The sequence below is a fragment of the Sturnus vulgaris genome, chromosome 4, assembly GCF_052056855.1.
Source record: "Sturnus vulgaris isolate bStuVul1 chromosome 4, bStuVul1.hap1, whole genome shotgun sequence".
Classification (NCBI taxonomy): Eukaryota; Metazoa; Chordata; class Aves; order Passeriformes; family Sturnidae; genus Sturnus; species Sturnus vulgaris.
This window is the reverse complement of record NC_142246.1, coordinates 40,795,153-40,815,248: the sequence shown is the minus strand read 5'-3', so window position 1 is coordinate 40,815,248 and position 20,096 is coordinate 40,795,153. Positions and strand designations below refer to the sequence as shown.

General features: G+C 37.1%; 1 protein-coding gene across 5 annotated transcripts in view; it reads left to right on the top strand.

The window, feature by feature from the left end:
• The window catches only part of RAPGEF2 (Rap guanine nucleotide exchange factor 2), a 184,710-nt gene that overhangs the window by 76,611 nt on the left and 88,003 nt on the right, over nucleotides 1-20,096 (top strand). For all 5 annotated transcript variants that reach the window (XM_014883662.2, XM_014883658.2, XM_088163649.1 and 2 more), the window contains exon 5: nucleotides 18,795-18,870. In XM_014883662.2, coding sequence (XP_014739148.2) covers nucleotides 18,795-18,870 — 76 coding nt within the window. The remainder of the gene's footprint in view (nucleotides 1-18,794; nucleotides 18,871-20,096) is intronic.

Genomic DNA, 20,096 nt, shown 5'->3' with positions numbered 1-20,096 from the left:
CAGTACAAATCTTGGGACTTCCATTTAATGATGGTGGCATGTTCTTGTTGCAGTCAAGTGTCTTGTGTCTGTCAGACACTGCTGATAAAAAGGTTGTGCCATCTAATAGTTAATGCTAAAGGTGCAAAATCGTTTATTGGAAAAAGTAGCTCAACAACAGATTATAGGACCCCTATTTCTAGAAGAGTGAAAATAGTCCCATATGTCATCTGTGAGCAGGCAGTGCTGGGAAACAAACTGGCAGAAAGTGCTACCTTTTTTAGATACTAGGAGACAAGATACATAATATCTGAATTAATGTAGGGGAGTTGTATATAGTCCATGGCAAGAATCTTCTGTACCTTTGGAATACACTAATGCTTGTGCATCACTCACTTGAACACTTGGAGAGGTGATATTAAATAAGATAAACAATGAGCTTGAGATTCTTTCTGGGAGAATGAACAAAAACCTACAGATTCTATAACAATAAGCAGAACATTTTAAGTACTGTTCATATGCAGAAATGTGTAAAATGGCATCTGGGGCAGTGTCTGATACCTTAGTGAAGTGCAGGCATAGAAGTTGGCATAAGAATAGGTTTTATAGTCATGGATGAAGTCAAGTAGATGTCAAAGCTGGTGTCTTGGGAAGCAAATGCAAGAGAGACAATTTGTTAATTAACAAAGATAACTTAAGTCCGTGAAAGCAAAATTAAGAAATTTTAATTATATAAGATAGGAAGTATTTCAGGAGAGTAAAACCAGAGTCATTCTAGTCATTGAATGATAGCTGTAGTCATTGAACGATAGCTGAGGGCCTTATTAAAACTTAGGACAAGGTTAATCAGGATTTTTTTCTTTGTAAATTAGTAAGTTGTGATTGGGCTGTGGGCTCATCCATGAATAAGAAACTTGGCAAAAGTGAGAGGGCAGCCGGGTTAAATTTCTGATTTTGAATACTGGTGGCTAATAAATGATTTCTTGATCTATTTACTTAGTAAAAACATTACTTGAGAAGAAAATTCAGTTTTTCAGCTTTCATTATGCTGTCAGTGAACTGCTGGGAGAGAATTAGCGAAGTACTCAGATATACATACTGGGCAGAAGAGACTGACTAGAAGAAATGTTAAAATAAAATTTTAGGGTGCTCAGAAAAAAGGGAATGAGACCTACTGAAAAGACTGCTGATAATTGATAAGGTGGTATTCTGGATTCTAAAAAGCAGTGTCAGACAAAGGATGGTGACGAGATAAGTGTTTGCTGAAACCAACTGTTTACATATATAGGGAGTAATAATTTCAAGAGCCTTTTGGAGCATTGCATAATTCGTGCGTCTTCATGTCCTATTGCTTTAAAATGAACTGGCTATGGTTTAGCAAATGAAGCACATCCTCATGCATCACTGGCATCGTGATAGGAAGAGACCTAAACACTGCAAAGTAGACATCATCTAATTTTGATTTTGTTTGTCATTTGAGTAAACTAAATTTGCAATAGTAAATTAATATTTACACTATTTTAGTGTGGGTTTTTCTCAGTTCAATCCATTAGCTTTGCCCATCTAAAAAGCCACTAGGATATTATTTTGCAACATGTGAAGCTTGTGATTAAGAGAGCAGGATGGAGCCTAGAAGTCTGTGTACAAGCAATCAAATATGTAGAAAGCAAGAAGTATGTGCCTTTCTCCAAATCTGATTGACTCAGAAAATTCTCATTTCCCTTTCTTTTCCCAGAGCCAAATGTAATTCATCCTTAAGCATCTCACCATCCAAAACCCCTCTTTTTTTTCCTCCCCAGTTTAAGACTATTCTCTCATTTTTATCAGCCTGTCCCATGCACCTGTAATAAATCCCTTTAGGCAGGTTCTCTGGGCTGCTGATCCTGCTTGGACGGAGGGCTTCCCTTTGTCTGACCTGTTCTTCTCAAGCTCACCTTCATTGAATGATGGCTGGGCAGTAGCTCACAAAATTTAAAATAAGACACATGTTGTCATCCCACCAATTCCACCCCCACCCCTCCCCCTGAATTTCAAGAGCATTTGCTATTCTTTGTTGGATTTCACTCTTCTAAAATGAATGTCTTTACGTGCCAGAGTGTAAGTAGTATCTCTGGGTAATTCAGACAGACCTAGTGGACAAATGTGCTTACAACCTTGTCGGTTTCTTCTCAGTCCTATGCAGAATTTGATCTTACTCTGAACTTGGTGGCAGTTGGCATGTGAGTCTGTAAAGAACAGGATAGAGGGCTGTCACTAGATTAAAGCTGACTTTTGCAAATACCTTAGTGCATTTGACTGCTTATGCTCAGCATATTATTTGCATTTGGGTCCTCTATTAGCTGATTTGCTTGCATTAGTTTTAGATGTAGCATCATCAGACTGGTTGGTGAGTGACACTGGGAATGCTCCTTTGTTGTCTATGTTATGTCAGCTAAACTTACTGACTTATTTCTTTCTTCCAAATCATTGTGTCCATGGCTTTCCTTTCTAGTGTTAAGATACCATTTAAAATTTTTTCACTAGAGACACTAGGTTTGGCAGATGGTTAATATATAGTTGGGGAAGAAGAATATTTTAGAAAATATCCCCTTCACCCACCATGAAGCTGTGTAAAAGCATAAGAAATCACCCCCCTGCTTTTGCACTGCTGTGGCTTAGGAGCAGCACACCCTCATTTGCTGCCCCTTCCCCCCCTCAGGGAGACTCCCCCAAACCAGACACCTCACTCCCCCCTCTCTCTGGTGGGAGACAAAAAGGCAGAGCTCATGAGTTGGGATAAGAACAATTTACTGGAAGCAACAACGAGATAAACAAATGGACAGTACCAAGAGCAATACTACTAAAACCCATGTAAATGAAAATTAATACAGCAGTCAAAAATTAACCAGCTTTGTAGTGTATGAGATACGGGCATATAGCTACCTGTTGAAATAGTTTGAAATGAGTGTCCAAGCTGCCAGTTGTTGACTGTTGAGGAAGACGAAAATGAAAAACCTTATAAATATGATTGCCTGGCAAAAGATTTTGAGATTATGGAAACTCTAAGCGAGATTGAAATGAAAGGCATCTTTGAGATACGAAACTTTCGTTACTAAACAAGTAGAAAAAAATAGTATGGTCAGCTGAAAATAATCCCCTCTTGATTGAACAATTCCCTCTGCTTTCAGACAGGTCCAAGGGTCAGAAAAGACCCTATTAGCTTAGTAAAAGGGGTCCAAAGAGTAATTTTTAGGGTTTAAAGTGTAACACAGTATAGTAATTTAGTGATTCTTACAGGCTGCATGTAAATGCTATGGAATTTGTATCTTGTATTAGATTGGTTAATGAGAATTAGAATATTCAACACAGAAGATTTATTGTATTGTAATGGGAACCTCGCTCTCTTATGCTCTTACTTCTCTTATGCCCCTACCTCTTACTACCCTTACCCCCCTTACCTCCTACCCCTTGCCCTTTCTTTACTCCTTTTACTTTTGCCCTCCTGTTCTCACAGGCCTGCTCTGAGCTCCAAGCAGGGCCCTTTCACCCACGCCCTTTGCAATAAACCCTAAGTCCCAAAACCTGGCTTTAGAGATCTCTCAGTCCCGACCATCCGGACCCGCAGCTCCTACAGTTGGCAAAGTTTTATAGTGTACTGGATGACTTGTACTAGCTACTGGACAAGTCTTTAATTCCAAATTAAAAAAAATAAGTTGTTCAAGATGGGATATTGGAATACAGTAAGTCCTAAATTGAGTATTTAGCTTTGGAAACGGTAACATCTAAACCATGTCTGTTTTTTTTGGAAAATAGCATGAGTTTAATTTTATTTCCCTGTTATAATACATTTTAGCTTGTATTTGTTCAAATGCCAAGCCATCAGCTTGAAAATTCTGTTCATAAGATAAGACTGGGTTTTATTATCTTAAATTATTATTTTGGGAAAAGATACAATCCATAGTTTTAAAGAATTCTGCTCTGAACAATTAAAGCTGCCATTTATTTGGTGACATAAGGTAAAGCTTTATCTTGTTCTCCTATTTAATTTCTGTAAATTACAAAAATGAAATTTATTTTCATAGTTTAATGTGAGGAAGATAATCTCTCTTCCCTCCTACTCCTTTCCCCCCAATTTTCCTGTTAATATTTACAATCTTCTTCCTTTATATTAACATATCAGGCATATACTATGCTAAACTAAACATTCCTTAATTCTTTTCTCCCATCATAACCATCAATCTAGCACAAATTAACACTCAGTCCCCTCATCATTTCCCCTGAGCATCTGTACCCTGAAGCAGTTCACGTGGTAGAATGAGGTTTATGTATGAACTCCAGAAAATAAATGAGCAGAAAATTCAATTCCCTGAGGGCTGTCCTGGCTCTTCTGTGTTTTCACATGGCCACTGGCAGCTACTATGTGACAGTCCCTCAAAATGTCTTTTTGGAATGGCATCCAGCTTGCCTTGGCCATGCTCTCACCACGTTTGGTCATTTGTTTGGATGTCCTGTGGGGTTTTTGTACCACAACTTTGCTTCTAGTGTAGACTCCACTGGGTTCTTTTGTATTGCTCAGATGGGAGCTGTAGTACCCAAAGGTCTCCTGTATCTCCCACAGCTCACCTCGCGCTTGGCCTCCATGACCAGAGGATGCAGCTGCCTGTTAACAGCAACAAAATACAGAATTGCTGGGCAGATTTTCTCAGACTCTTGGCTCTGGTGCTTGGGGTTTTCTGCCTAAATGCTTCTGAGCCAGTCTGGGTGGTATGAGCTGTGCTGCTCAGGCATCCCCCTGTGCCCACTTGCCACCCACAAACCTGGCTTTACACTTGGTTTTCACTGCTTGCTCATCTACTACGTCCTTGCTGCAGCCTCTTTTCCTTCACTACTGCTGCTACTTCCAACCATTTCTCCTCTCACTGCCTCAAATGGCAATGGAGCTGCTTTCCCTTTGGCAAGTTCACAGATTTTACATAGAGGAGCAATTATTTAAGCTTTTTCCTTTAATTAAAAGATTTAAGTTTTGAAGGTAGGAGAACATCTGTTTTCATTATTTTCAAAATTAAAAAAGATGTATGTTTAAACATTGATGGTTTAGCCCTCTGGTCTTTCCCATACTAAAACAACTTAAAAAATGGAATGGAATATCTAATCATACTGGAGAGTCACTGAACCAATAATGGACTTCTTTTGAATGTGTGTAAAGCAATAGCAGAACTCAGTTTATGCAGAAATGTTTTGTCCTCATCCAAGTGTGTCCTCACTAACTTGTGAAAGTAACTTTTCAGGATAAAATTTGTTAGGGATTTTGGCAGACCTTTTTGTTTTGACAGGTAATGAATGTGAGTGTAATGGTGCTGGAGCAGAGCTGTTGGCTATCTACATGCATTTATGCAGCTTTATGTATCTGAAACCTACTTCCTAATTTTTGTGATGTCTGAATCATGCTGTTTTGTGTGGTTTACATAAGTCTATCTGATGGTGTGTTTATATTCTGAATACAGAATTGCCTTTGATCTTTTGAGTAAGTAAAATTATGCTGATATCTTTAATCAAAATGATAAAATCTTTCTCTCAATATGACTCATACATTTACAACTTAGTGTTTATTAATAATGGCTATTACTGGCTGAAACCTATGGGATAACAAAATGAAACTAGGATTTTAACCGAAAGTGATCAGTGTATACAAATATGTAGACCTTGATTAAAAACTCCTAAAAAGGGATTTTTTTTTTTTCTTCCCTCGAGCAGGAAACAGAATTTTAGAACAATGGACTTGGGGGAGGCTCAGAGTTGTACTTTTGGGGACTACCAGTTTAGTTGTTTAAGCTGCAGAGAGAGCTGATCAAGAGCTATGTGGAGCTTATTTAGCTTTTTCCAGGTTCCTTTGTACTGTCTGCATTTACCCACAAGATTTGTCCTTTTGGATGGAAATGTTTACTGTTACCTGCAAGCAGAAAGATTAGACTTATTGCAGCACGTGTGACTGTGATTGCTTACTGAGACTCAAACTCTTAGAGAAAATAAAATCTTACTTGCGAGAGGTAGCATTTTACTGGGAGTGCCTGATCTGGCCATCTACCTTGAATTTGCTGATCTCCTGTTGGTATCACGTTACCAAGTGACATCCAGCACTCCCTGGTGTGTGTCAGTGCAGGCTTCCTTATGAGGTGCTGGAGGAGCTGCAGCTGCCATGGGGCTATGCCTGAGCCCAGCTCCCTGAGGGCTGGCTGGCAGGGAGGGCATCAGGGAGTGCCTCAAGTGAGTCTGACTTCATCCCTTCAGACACAGTCAGCTCCAGATGTAACTGAATTAGCTAAGCCATAAATTGATGGGCCTTGTGATGTCACCTGCTATTTCAACAAATTTTGTGATTCAGAGCACAGGCTACATGTCACCCAAAAATGCCCTTAGAGTTTGAAAAAAATGGTGTACAGGTTTCTTTGAATATGAATACTTACAATTATTTTTACAGCTGATTTATCCTTTATGCCTTTATATTCTTCATACCATCTTCTGTTCTGCTGAGTAATTGAAGAGTTCATTGAGGTCTGAAACTGATCATGACAGTATATGAGGTGCTGGGAAATAGAAGAGGAGACAGTTCCTAAATGATGAGATTGGCTGGTGTCTGGTGTTATGTCTGTCATATTTTAATGCTACTGGAATTTTGTTTTTGCGGGGCTGATAAAATGTTAAGGGACTTTATCTATTACACTGGCATCTTCTGAAAACAAAAATAGAAATTTAGCGTTGTGGGTCTGGTGCTACCAGGCTTTCTTCCAAGTTTGTAATGACAAGATAACAATGAAGCTGAAAGTGTCAAATGACCTGAATATGTTTTCAGTGTGCCTGAGTTGTTTTGATTCCGCTTAAGGAGAGGGAGGCTTTCCGGGATGGAAATGCTCATGGTAGGAGAAAAGCAGACTTCAGGAGCTCTCACAAATGCAAACTCTATACCAGTTTCTACATGTATATACTTAGAGCTGCTGACTTCTGTCTGTTCCTGTGCGAAAGACCTGATGATGGGCTTGAGAAGGTCTGGCTCACCTGCTGGTGCTCAGGGGCATTTGTGGAGTGTTCAGAACAATTTCATATGCTTTCTATAGGGGAGACACTGTTAATTGGTGTGCAGAGCTTGCAGATTCAACAGATCCTTTGGTTTGGTTTTTCATTGTTTCATGCATGGTAACTGTAAGCTGACTCAAGACGACACTTCTTGCCACTGTTGGTACATTTAAAATAAGTAAAGAAGTTAGGCTTTTCTTGCACTGTGCTTTATTCACTTCAGTGGTGTTTATCTTCCCCATTGAAACTGCAGCTCTGTGAAAATACTTAAAAGTTAACGGTATCTAGAGTAATGATAAAATTGTGATAATAGAGCATAAAAACGAAGTATGCAGCACCATAAATCCAGACCACTGCTTTTATGGAGAGTTTTGCCTGTGAACCAATTTAGGTTACTTTTTGCATTTACTATACAGATTAAGTATAATGAAATTTTTTCAGTGGGATATTGCCAATGACAATGAAAAACAAAATCTGAGGTAACAGGGACAGTAGATTTTATCTGTGTAAGCATGAATGTATCTTAATAGCTCAAAGTAACTGAAAAGGACCTTAAGGAAAAAATAAAATTAAGCAGAAAAGTTTAACAACCTAGATTCATGGGGCATAATTTTTGAGCAGAAAGACGGGAGAGGAAAAGGGAGAATGCTTCAAGGTAGCTGATGGAGGAAATGTAATCTTTGACAGCTCTGAGTCATACCAACTCTCAGATCCCATTTCTTTAAATCTTAGAAGGTTTGGGTTAAAATTTTGACAAATTGCTGAGAAAATATGCTGGAATAATGGTGGGATTTTTTTGGAGTTTGACTGTGAAAAAGATTAATTCCACTGAGAACACTCACTTTTCCTGAAGACATTGCATTCTCGTTGTTGAAAAATTTTGGTGCTATTTAGTTGTTTGCCTGGTTTCTAAAATGTGCTGCAGTAAGAGCTGGCCTTGAAACAGTGTGGTTTCATTGCTGACTCTTCTTTTTAGCTAATTTTGTGTCTCATTAGCTAGAGGCACCTTTCTAATCCCAGCATTAGGGTCTCTAATGGAGCATGTCACAATATGAAGTCATTGAGAGCAACATCTAAGCAATCTTGAAAGCATTGCTCATCTTTACTTTTGCTTTTATTGCTCTTCTCTACGTTATAATTATGTGATATCTTTTATTTCAGCAGTACTCACACCTGTATTTTCTTTCTAAAATTTCAGTTTTGTTTTTAATATTAAAAAACTGCTTTCTGAAATGGTAATAAATTGCATACAAATGTGGGATGTGGAAAAAAAATTGAGAGCTCTTTCTGAGAAATTGAGGAGAAAATTCTCTGTGTAATAAAAGTAAACAATTATTTAGAAGTTAAGTGTGAGACCCATTATATCAGGGTATCCCCTACTGCTTACATTGTTAATTATAGATATATATCTGAAGAAAATTGTTGCATTTTCACAATTGATAGTGCAGCTGATTAGATGTCCTGTTATGTAATCCCTTCTGATTTAAGATTTCCTCTGATTCAATTTAATAGTACTTAAATTTTTGACTTTTAGTACAAACCTGCAGAACATCCAAGCCCCCTTCAGTTACTTGGGAAAACTGCATTATAGGATTCTTGCTGCAGTCAAAAGGAAGACCCTGTTTGCTTTATGTGCTCTCAGGATCTCTGGACAAGTTTTTCTAAGTGTAATGAACTGAAGTAATCTGGTCATTGCTTACCTCAAAGTAACAACAGAAGGAACGATGTGCAAAAATAGCATGAAGAATACTGAAAGTAGAAGTTATACCCCTGTGGAGAGAGGGCATGGAGGACACTGGCTTTTCTTTGCCTCATGTGAACCTCTCAGGAACAAAACTTTCATAAACTTAGTTTTGATGAAGAAGGAAAATCTTGATAAGTTGAAATAATTGTTTACTTATGTATTTGGAGGACTGTAGAATAACTGAAAGGAATTAGAATTGTCTTGATTCTTTGCATGATTTCACTGCTGTAGTTCTTCCACAAATGGTCTTTTTGATAAAATGTTGCTCCATATTGTAGATTTGAAAATATCTCAGAGTTTTCTTTCATGATACTAAAATTTTCAAATGTTTCTTGAAAACAAAGCCTGGGATACAAGACATGGTATAACATTTAAAGTGAGGAATAATTTATATTTCAAATTATAATATAAACAGCTAAAACCAAACTTATCACTACTACTCCACTGTTTTACTTTGTTTATTCATTCACAAATATGCAAATTTATCTTGAATACATCTGCATTGTCCACTAATAGATTTATAGAAACTAGTTATTGAGTAATGTGTTTAGCTCTCCATGTGAATGAATTAGTTGTATCAAATGAGTTAGGCATATAAGTGTGTGTGGAAAGCGTCAATATATATGTTCTTGTTTTACTTCTAAAAACCTAGATGGCATGTCAAGTTATTATAGTAATTTAAAAGAACGGACAATTTGTAATATCTTTAATTATGAAAGTCTCTAGGGGGATTTAAAAATTCTTATTATATATTTTTCAGTATAAAAGTCTTCATTTAGAAACTAGCATCTAAAGTCTTTGTATGACATTGGAAAAATACTCCACCGTTTTAATGAATTTCATGAATGTTAATAAGCCAAGCTGTGTTTAGACAAAGTCTTGCCTCTTAAGTAATGTTTTCCAACAACTTCTCATTCTTTGAGACCATTATGTAGATCTTGTGATGTCACAGTAATCTCCGTGGCAACACAGACGTCATTAACATGAAGCATAAGCAAAGCTGTCTTTATTCAAACCATTTATTTATTATTTGAAAGGATAAGAAAAAAAGTAGGCTAGGAAAAAAACCTTTCATCTTTGAATGTTTGACGAGATAAAATAATACGAGAACTTCTAATTTAAAAAATCGGGATAATTTTTCCTAAAGAAGGATCTATTTCCAGGTGTTCTGATGAGTTACCTGCCTTCTAGATTTCTGTACTAGAGATGTTACAAAGCTGAACTGCTGCAACAAAATAAATTTGTTGTTGCCTCTACTAGTAGGTTTCAGTTTTGTTTGTTTATATAATTGTGTATTTAGTCTATAAACATAGATCTTTAATTCAACAGAAAAATGCCATCAAAACGTTTCTTTTGTGTAGTATATGTAAAAGCGTTGTAAAGGAAAACTAAGTGGTATTCTTCTCTGAAAAGTATTCAGGATCACCTGCTGCTATAAAGACCCTGAGCATCTATCCTTTTTACAGTAAATTTGCAAAACAGTTTGTTATTCTTAAAAGAGCTTTTTCAGCTGGGGCTTTTAGCCACTTTTCAGTTTCATGTTTTAGTTTTGATGTTGCATTATGAAAAGATAAAGTGAAAAGCAACAAATGTGAAATTTTACACAATTACTTAATTTTTTTACCTAAACTAGTCAAACCTGCTACCGTATTCTCTCTTGTAACCAGGTACAATTTTAAAATTAACCTCACTTTTCAAAACAGTAATCTGTTCTAAAAGAAAAAACTGTGTGAAGATCATAAAGCATATGTTTCAGGGTTGACTGAGGGGACTTTATATGGAAACAAACCTCCAGAATCTAGCTGATTTCCAACTATTCACTGTGGGTTTTCAGGAAGTTCCTTTGAAGTGCTTTCAGTAGTCAGCTATAAATTAGCAGATTAATGCAACCTCAGATCTGGGTTGCATTTACATAAGAATTAAATCCCTAGGAGTATTACGTAGATAAAGCACTATAGTCTGTCATCTGTAAGGATGCTAACAAAAAGTGTTCAAAATACTTAAGAGGTTCACAAAAGTTTTCAGATGGCGTTTAACTTCTACACATTTTTAGCAGGAATTATTTAAAGCATTAATTTACTATAAATGTGCTTATTCTGTAGTTTTAATATGGTCGGGTTAGTCATCAAGCATTCTCTCTGGCTTGCTGGGTTCTTTGCACCCTCTTGATGCAGCAGTAGGGTTATTATCCTTGGCCCCATGATTCCTCTTCCCGCAAAGGCAGCAGGTTGTTTGGGTCCCAAGTCAAGCAAGGAGCTGCAAGGGTGTCTGAGGCTTTTTCCTCTTGTGAAACACTCCTCCCAGGTATTATTAAGTGGCATGTATTTAGCCGTGATATCGCAAGTGAGTCCCTTCCCTGACACATGAGCTGTTGTATCTCAGACTGTAAACATCTAAGCTATCATATGACATTGGATAAGCCTAATCACCCTTATCCATGGTATGCAGTGAGCTCATGTCTCCAGGATTTGCAAGTAGTGACAGTTCTGCAAATGCCTCTTCAACTTGCCAACATCTCAATTTTCCTTTCAACTGAAAAACATTTCTGTGCAGCAGCTATTTGCTTTTGCTGAAGAAAAAACTATAAATAGAATAACATTGTAGGAATTAAATAAGTTAAAAGAAAAAAAAAGGCTAATCTAGTTACTATTTTGATATGCAGATGACCACTACATTTTAATTAAACAGAATAGTTATTACTAGTCAAAAGCAGCTTGGGCTTCCCTTGCATCGTTACTTGCTTTTCCTAAAAGACAGGACTAAGTAAAATTAGAATCAAAGAAGTCAGCCTATATTATCAGATAAATTGATGTTCTTTATAATGATGCCGTCTTTTGGTTGACAAACTCTTGCTTTCATGGTTTCCAGTGTGCAGCTCTAACTGTGAGGAAACCTGCTGCTGCCTTCCCTGCTTGCATCATCCCCAGTGGAGCGCTGTTCACGTTAGAGTGGCTCTGCATGCATGAAGAGCTGTGTCTTTTTTTCTGAGGGGTCAGAAAATGGCCACGCCAAATTTAGTTTTCATCAGAGCACTTAAGTGTTCCTCTGGGAATGGCTTGTGCATGTATACAAGCTTCTTAATTGTAACTTTCTTCTTTTCCTTGGCAAGGATGGGTTGGGTGAGGGTCTGTGTTTCAGAGCACACTGATGTGAAGCCCAGCTAAACCTAGCTAGCTAGGCTAGATTAAACCATGTAGAGGGACTGATGCTTCTCATTCTGATCTGGACATAGCAAAATGGAATATAGTGGTTCTTAATGGAAAAGATGCATGAGGAGAAACTTGACTGAATCCCTTATCTCTCTAAATGGAAGATAGAAAATAGTCCCCATTTTATTTCCCATCTAGATGTCTTACTACTGCTCTATATTTCATCAAGGAATCAGTGTGACTGGTTGGCTTTACAATTAAATCTAACTAACATTTTGATATTGCTGCTAGCTGAATGTTGATTATTACATCAAGATTTTATTTTGGGATTTTTTGGAGACCAGACATTCTTCTCATGTTTGTTTCTGTATCATCAGATAATAATTGATGCAATGATTGAAAGCAGGTGCCTGCCAGGACCTCCTCAGTCATGGCACTGCTGTGAGGAAGTGTTGTGTGCAGGTGGGACATGCAGCACACGATCTATCCAGAGGGATGGGGACTCCTCTCTGTTCTGATATTGATAACTAGAGGATAGAGGGAAGATTGGAAATGCAGTGGATAACACTTGAATGTAAATGGTGGTGGTAATAACACCATTTTCAGGGTGAGGGCTACCTAAGAGCAAATGAAGACATTTTGGCTTACATAACTTCAAATTCTAAATATGCTTCATGAAATACCTCTGTATTTCATTTTGGTAGTTTTCTGTTACTCCTAAATGTAGATGTCAATTGGAGCAATGTAATTTTCACAAAAAGCACTTTGAAGTATTGGGTTTATGTAACTTAAGTTCCATTTTTTATCATGAATATGTTAAAAGCTTGAGAAACTAAACTGAACCGTACATAGCCTTGTGCTTATGCATTTATTAATATACAGTCTTGAACAAATAAGGATTGGTTGTAGTGAAGGGGGGAGAAGGATAATGTTTGCTTTAATCACCATTTTTATTTAGATGTTCTGCATTGGCAAATACTGTACATCGCTGATCTTAAACCCATTGTACCTCCCATTTGAAAACTTCAGAACAAAGAAAGTTTTTGAATATCTTGATTTCTAGAGTTTTGGCATAAAATATTTCAATATCCATGCATTACATTTCTATTTTAATTATATTGTAAATTTTGGCATAAAGAAAAGCAAAATCTGCGTGGAACTTATTGCATTGCATACATATACTCTATAAGATTCTAAAACTTGAGAAACAACAAAATTTGCTACTTGTACGTTTCCTTTCGTTACAGTTTGTCTAAATAGAATATTCTTTTTAATTCAACCAGCAATTTTGTTTAAAATATTGCAATTATATCTACATAAAACTATAACAGTGTTATTTGCTGAAGAATGTGCACCATAAGGGATGACCATACTTTGTGGAGCTTTCTTTGTGAGACTGAGAAATAGTTTTATTAAAACCTTAAGCTAATGTAATGTAGGAAATATTAAAAAAAAAAAGAAAGTTAAGATTACTTTGAAGAGGAAACCCTAATTTTTTTCTGTGCTTCTTGCAAAATAATTGTCTTTAGTGAAATTGAGTTTTCTATGTGCATGATCTTTGATTTTTAAGAGGAAGAAAGTAAAAGGCTTAACACTGAAAACCCTTTTCTTGATGTTGTGAGGTTTCCTTCAGATTCTGCATCACTTTTGATGAATGCATTTACATTCCAGTGCTGAGAAGTAACTTTCCATTTGGGAGCTGGGCTGACGTGAAAACAGGAATGTGGAGGCCCAGGGTGAGGGGACAGGGCTGAATGCTGATAGAGAAACATTCCCTCTTCAGTAGCTGCTGCCTCTCTGGCGAGCTTTGAAAAGAGCATCTGTGCGTGTGTATGAGGATGTCTGGGGACCTGGGGAAATGGATGGGTCATGTCTGGAGAAAACTGCCTTGTCCTCCAATGTCATGATGATAACAGAAAGAATAGACCAAGTCACCTCAATATCTGCAAGTTTTTACCTGTCTCTATGTGTAAGTGCTTATAAAAATTCATGTGTTGCATGTGGCTTTAGATGTTTCAGTTAATTGATGTACTTTGTTGTTTTGTTTTATTAGTAAATATATAAAATTTGAAGGGGAAGAAACGCAGATGGTGGTCCGAAATTATTCTATTGTTGTTTCTTAGCCACAGGCATATTTAAACTACTGGAGTTTTATAATAGTGAAGAGTTTTTTTAAATGAAAACTGAGTGTAAACTTGGGAAACATGGAAACCCTTAATTTTCATTTAAAACTTGTCTTCTGTTAACAAGCACAAAACCTGAAAACTGATATCTCTGTTCTTTAGCCATCTATGTATGTTTTCAGTATAACAAGTTGTAAGCTGAGAAATGTAAGATACACTTTTGGATAGGGGAGCTGTCATCTCTGATCAGTGTAAGTTCAATTTAAGAATGCATTAAAAGTGAAACGAAATTGTAAACTACTTACATGCTTGTAAACTTACTATAAGCATAAAATACCTGCTTTTACTATATAGTGAGAAAAAAAAAATAAAATAATAAATACCTGCTTTTAATATATAGTGAGGAAAAAAGGTTTTTTTAATACTAATGACTTTATTTGGAAGTAATACTTTTGAATAGTCAAGTGGGAAATAAGACTTGTGTCAATTGTTTAAAGGACTAGTTTAGTTAGGGAAAATACCTAGCTGTCTACTAGAAAGTGGATTCCTGTAAATAATGTTTTTATATATCTTTAGGTAGTTGTTTGGTTTTTCGTTTGTTTTTGGTTTGGTTTTTTTTGGGCGGGAGGTTGATGTTGGTGTTAGTTTTTGTATTTTTTAATTAAAGTAGGTTTATATTCACATCATACATCCTGTATCCCTATGGGAATACAAGTACTGTGATAGAAAAGGACTCTAGAAGTGAAATTATCTCTAAGACTGTGGTACTGAGGGGAGCATCTGTGGAGCTTAATACTCAGGGAATGTCAGGTCAGAGCTTATGTGGTAGTAGGGAAGAAAGGTGTTGGAAAAGCTGCTTCAAAACAAAGTTCTCTGGGGAATTTAGATGAGACAGCAGTATCCTGACCAGGCAGCCCTTCTGGCTTTCTAAATTACTGTTATAACCTCAGCATCCCATATTGGCATGTACAGTTGCAAGGATACCTTTAAACTGCCTTATCTTCCTTTGGTGAAATTCTCTTATGCACATCACCAATTTAAAGAAAACAGTTGCATATCTGTGATTCTTTCAGGTGTAACATTGACTTAGTAGTTGCAAACAAGCTATATTTAGGAGTTGAAATTAATAAGACAATTTTGATTTAAATTATTAAGGAATGGTGTGATCCAACCAAATGTGAGGTGTATATAATGTGAAATTCTCTACTGCATTTTAAAAACAAAAATGGCTTTTTTAAGCTTAAGCTTTCTATATGGACAGGCTTATCTCACTCTACAGTAAGGGAAGAAGTAAATTTGTCAAATCCCTGATCTATTGAAACCTTCTAATAAAGGCTCTCTACATTGTACTTTAGCTAGCCAGTGTTCATATTGACTATTTTGTGAGAAATCTGGGTAGTCAAACTCACTTTCTATGGTAAGTCTGGCATCAAAATTTTGTAAAGACTATTGTTTCAGTCAAAGTTACTGATATAGAGCTAAAAAATCTATCAGCCCATCCACTGAAACTTTGCTTGGTACTGTTTCTGTGTGATACCTAACATCCCACAAGCCAGCTTACACACCTGCTTGTGGTATCTCCTATGAAGCTCTTCTGCTGGTATTTCAGAGAATCACAGAATGGCTTGGGTTGGAAGGGACCTGAAAGATCAGGTAATTATAAACCCCATTGCCATGGGCAGGGATACCTTGCACTGGACCAGGTTGCTCAAGAGCCCCCTCCAACCTGGTTTTGAATAATTCCAGGAATGGGGCATCCACAATATCTCTGGGTAACCTGTTCCAGTGCCTCACATTCTTATAATGAAGAATTTTATAAAAAGCATTACAGTTGGGGCTTTTTTATCAGCTCAATAAACAGACTGTATGATGTGTTGGATATTTGCTGCTTCTTACTGTGTGCTAATGTTTCAAATAACCTGTTTTCAATTAAATGGAGTTTGTTTGATGGCTAGTTACTGCAGCTAGGCATTTTGGAGAAGACTGTCACTGAAGTATATTTTTGTTCATCTTTTACTTTTGCTCTTGTGGAAAACTGATAAATTAATTCAGATACAGCTTACTGATTTTGATGTCAGTCTTATGAATTGAAACAGCAGGATTAGCAATGCCCTAAGATGTCAGTTGTTTCTCAGAGCTGCATGTCAAACAAAAACCTGTGTTCAAGTGTGGTTCTGCAAGAGATGGTATGCACTACAGCTACCACAGTTGGAGATGGACAATTCTGAAGTGCCCAGATGTAGTGGACAGTAACAAGAGTGTTCCCTAATTTTCACTGATTATATAAATTCCTCACTGGTGATGACTTTTCACCAGAGATTGAAAGTCAGGAGGTTTAGTTGGTGTGGCCATCTGAGAACTGCAATGCTTGAAAGGTCCTTTAAGTTTCTTGTGCCTTGATTTACTTGTCTTCTTTCTTACAGAAACTTCACAAAGTTTAGAGTTTGCTTGCAGCCTGAAGTGCCTTGTGCATTGTGATCTTTGGTCAAAGAGAATATATACATGCGATGCACTGTCTGCTCTGATAAATTTCATGCTGTCATAAGAGTCTGAATAGTCCAGGAATGGCATAGATATTTGTTGTGAGAACCAGTGTGTTACTTGGGAGCAGAAATCAAGAATTGTCTTTATAGTAACTGAATTCATGCCTTCTATCTTAATATATTAAAACGACTTGTTTTCTGGTGCTAAAAAGGTGAAATCTAAACAAGTTATTCAAGAATAGAAAAGCACATCCAAAACACAGCTTTTTGTTTTTACTGTGTTTGCTAAAGCTTGAAACTTTTGCATGTCAGCAGTGATTAGCGACAGACAGAAGTTTAAAGTTGATACTTACAGACAGCAATAGAGGAGGAAGAAAGGTGGAATGGAAACGTGTATATGCATTTTCTGTTGTAGCTTCGAGGCTACAAAAATGGGTTAGCAAAAAATACAGCAGTACGTGTTTTCTAAGTGGAAAGAGAGTGTTTCTGTGTGCTTCCAACTAGAATATCAAATAAGTTGATTTATTAATCACAATTTTTTGCATTTTTGTTTCTCAGACAATGAGTTATTTCCTCCTTTCTGTTTCTAAGGAAAAACTCTGGTATGAATCAGGCTATTGGCCAAGAAAATAAGTTTTGATGCTTCTACAACAGTTCAATGAATCAGTATAATGGTTGCGTTTTCTGATGTCTTTAAGTGGTTGAAATTGTATAAAATTCAAGATGGTATTGTAAAGAACCCTGTGTTTTGTTGCTGGACTGTAGGATGAAGCATGTGTTTGCCTCTAGGAAAATAAGCATTTTGTCTAGAGACTTCTTTATTCAATATTTCTTTTCAAGAGGCCTAGTATTCTGGAAAATTTTTTCTATTGTACGAGTCCTATGTACCATTAAATGCGATTATTATTTTGATGAATAAGCACAGCTGGCATTTCTTTTCAATATCTGACTGCCTTCTTTTTGAGCCTATAAATGTGCTGTTGTCAAGAGATTAGCCTTTGGGGTAGCAAGTTAAATTGTTCATTTCTACTAATCGCCAGGCGGGACAGGAGCACAGATATGAACTGGCTAGATAGACTGTTCTGAATGATGTGTGAACTGCAGTTTGTGAGTTAGGAAATAAAGCTTATAGCTGTTATTTTTCACGAACACTGTAGCTTCAGTGTGTCACCACATGCCAGCATTGGCTAAAATTCTGATGTTACGGTTTTGTTGAGTTCGGGTTGTTTTTCAAGGTGTTGCCTTGGAGGCTTCAGACAGGAAGATTTCCCACGTCTGTTGCACAGTGCCAAGTGGAAGAAAGGAAAAGGCCAAATAGTTATACTAGCTCTCAGCTATTTTAGGGTGGATTGGTTACAGCAAACTTAGAGGGGTCCTGAAGTTATGATCAATTTGTTGTCTGTCCTGCCCTCCAGTCTGTGATGGGAAAGGCTGGCATTGACCTGGCATTCTTACCCGGAAGAAGAATCACACATTCCCGAAAAAAGCTTTAGCTGGCTGCCTTTATCCACTCCCATGGTCCATGACTGGGGATATAACTGTAAAGGTCGTGGATGTCACTGACTCGCGTACTGGCTCTCTGCTTATGGTGTGCACTTTGAGGATTCTTTGCAGTGAACACTGCCTGTGCACAGGTTCATCTGATACAGGCAGAGCACTCCAGAAACAAAATAAAAAACCTTTCAGTTTTTTCTTACAGGGAACAAAATAGTATCATGTTTGATTATTGTACTGTGATGAGAATGTCTCATGAATGGGCAGAACAACCTTTTCTCCTCATCTAATTAATTTGGGAATATACTCATCTTCCTTATTTTATTAGTTCATTTTAAGTAGAAAAGAGGTAATTGAAGTTGATCAGCCTTTTCATTCTTTCCTGAGTATGCCAGTTAGCTTTTGTTGAAGAAATGCAGATAGCCTAGGTAACTTAATACTGTAATGCCAGAAGATACTAGATCAAACTCACTAGTGCAGTTCAGAATCAACTGTGCCTCTTCAGTAGATAGCTCTTGATTGACACTTGTTTTGGTGTTAATAGACTTATTTAGCAGATACTCTTAGGGAACTATGTAAATGCAAAATAGTCAGCTCTCAGTGTCCTTGAGTCTCAGTTAATTGTCGAAGGACATATGCATGAAACTTGTATTGTGCACAGGTATGTAGGTTTTTTCTGTGCTTTACAGTATCTGGATGAGACGTAAATATGTTTATGAATTCTGTTAAAACTCTGATTTCTTTTCTAACTGAAATATTTTTTGTTTTTCAGTTTTGGCAAGCGTTCTGCCGGCAGCTTCAGACGTGGATGTGAATGTATTGTTTTAGAACCATCTGAAATGATTGTGGTAAGAGTATTTTCAGTCACTTGTTTTCAAATTTTGCAGACCAGCCTTGGTAACACTTCAGCTTCCAATAAGACTTACCATTTTCTGCTTTTCACGTGATTTTTAAATAAATATAAGATGTCATACCTATATTTTATATTGTTGTTACATTTACTTTTTCAGATTTCTTGTAAAACTAAAGTTTTCTTGTGCTAGGAGAATAGTTTGTGGGGTCTTTTTTTGAAGCAGCTTTATTATTATTGGTAAACATAGATGCCTTAAAGTATTAATCTCAGGTTAGTTTAAGTAATTAATATTTGAATTAAATTTAATCTCAACCGTCTCAAGTTTTTAAGAAGAAATTTGAATGTTTTAAATTCTGCCAGCCTTCCTGGGTGAAGGTGAGGGTACTTTGTTAGCAGCATCTGCTGTTGTCCAGTGGCAGAATATTGTCTCTGAGGGTTTACAGGCTTACAAGTTTTAGTTGTCACCTCAGGGTGCATCATCTGAACAAATGAGCTCATTTTTTTTCTTTCTGTCACGGGAATACAGATCAGTTCATAATACAGGCATGACAATTATCTAAGCCATATAGATAGCTTAAATATAGACTATGATGCTAACCATCTTTTTCCTAAAAAGTAACAGTTTATGTAAAACTTGTGGAGGCTCGGGAAAATGTGGTATTACTTGAGGATTGTACTTGCTTATTGCCAGTTTGTGTAACTCACATCTGACCATCTGGGAAACAGTTTGTTGTCCCGGTTTTGTGTTCTAGAAGTGTACAATTTCACTGGTTGTAGCTGTGTGAATGTATGTCTGTTTCACATGCATTCCTTGTTAAGCTGTAAGGAATAGTGGTATAAAGATAGGCTTGGGAAAGGAGATGACTTAACAAGAAATTTTTTGACTGATGGATAATGTTGGGTCAGAGGCACGTGTTTGTCAAAAAACATGACCTCTACAGTTTTGGAAAGATGAAATGGAATGCTTCACTCAGGCTTTCACAGGAGTAATTCCACTTCGAATAGAAAAAAACCCTATCCCCAGAGTTGTTTGGGCGCACAAGAGGTGTAGCAGGGTGTGAGTGTGAAGGTGTCAGACGTGAAATAGATACTCCCTGCAGAGGGGGTAAACACTGCCTGCTCTTCTGGTGAGCCAGGGACTGTGCTCATCTCTTTGAGTTAGTGCACTGAGAGGTGTCCTTAGTCATGTGGGCTGACTGATGTGTGATACTTCTGACATGG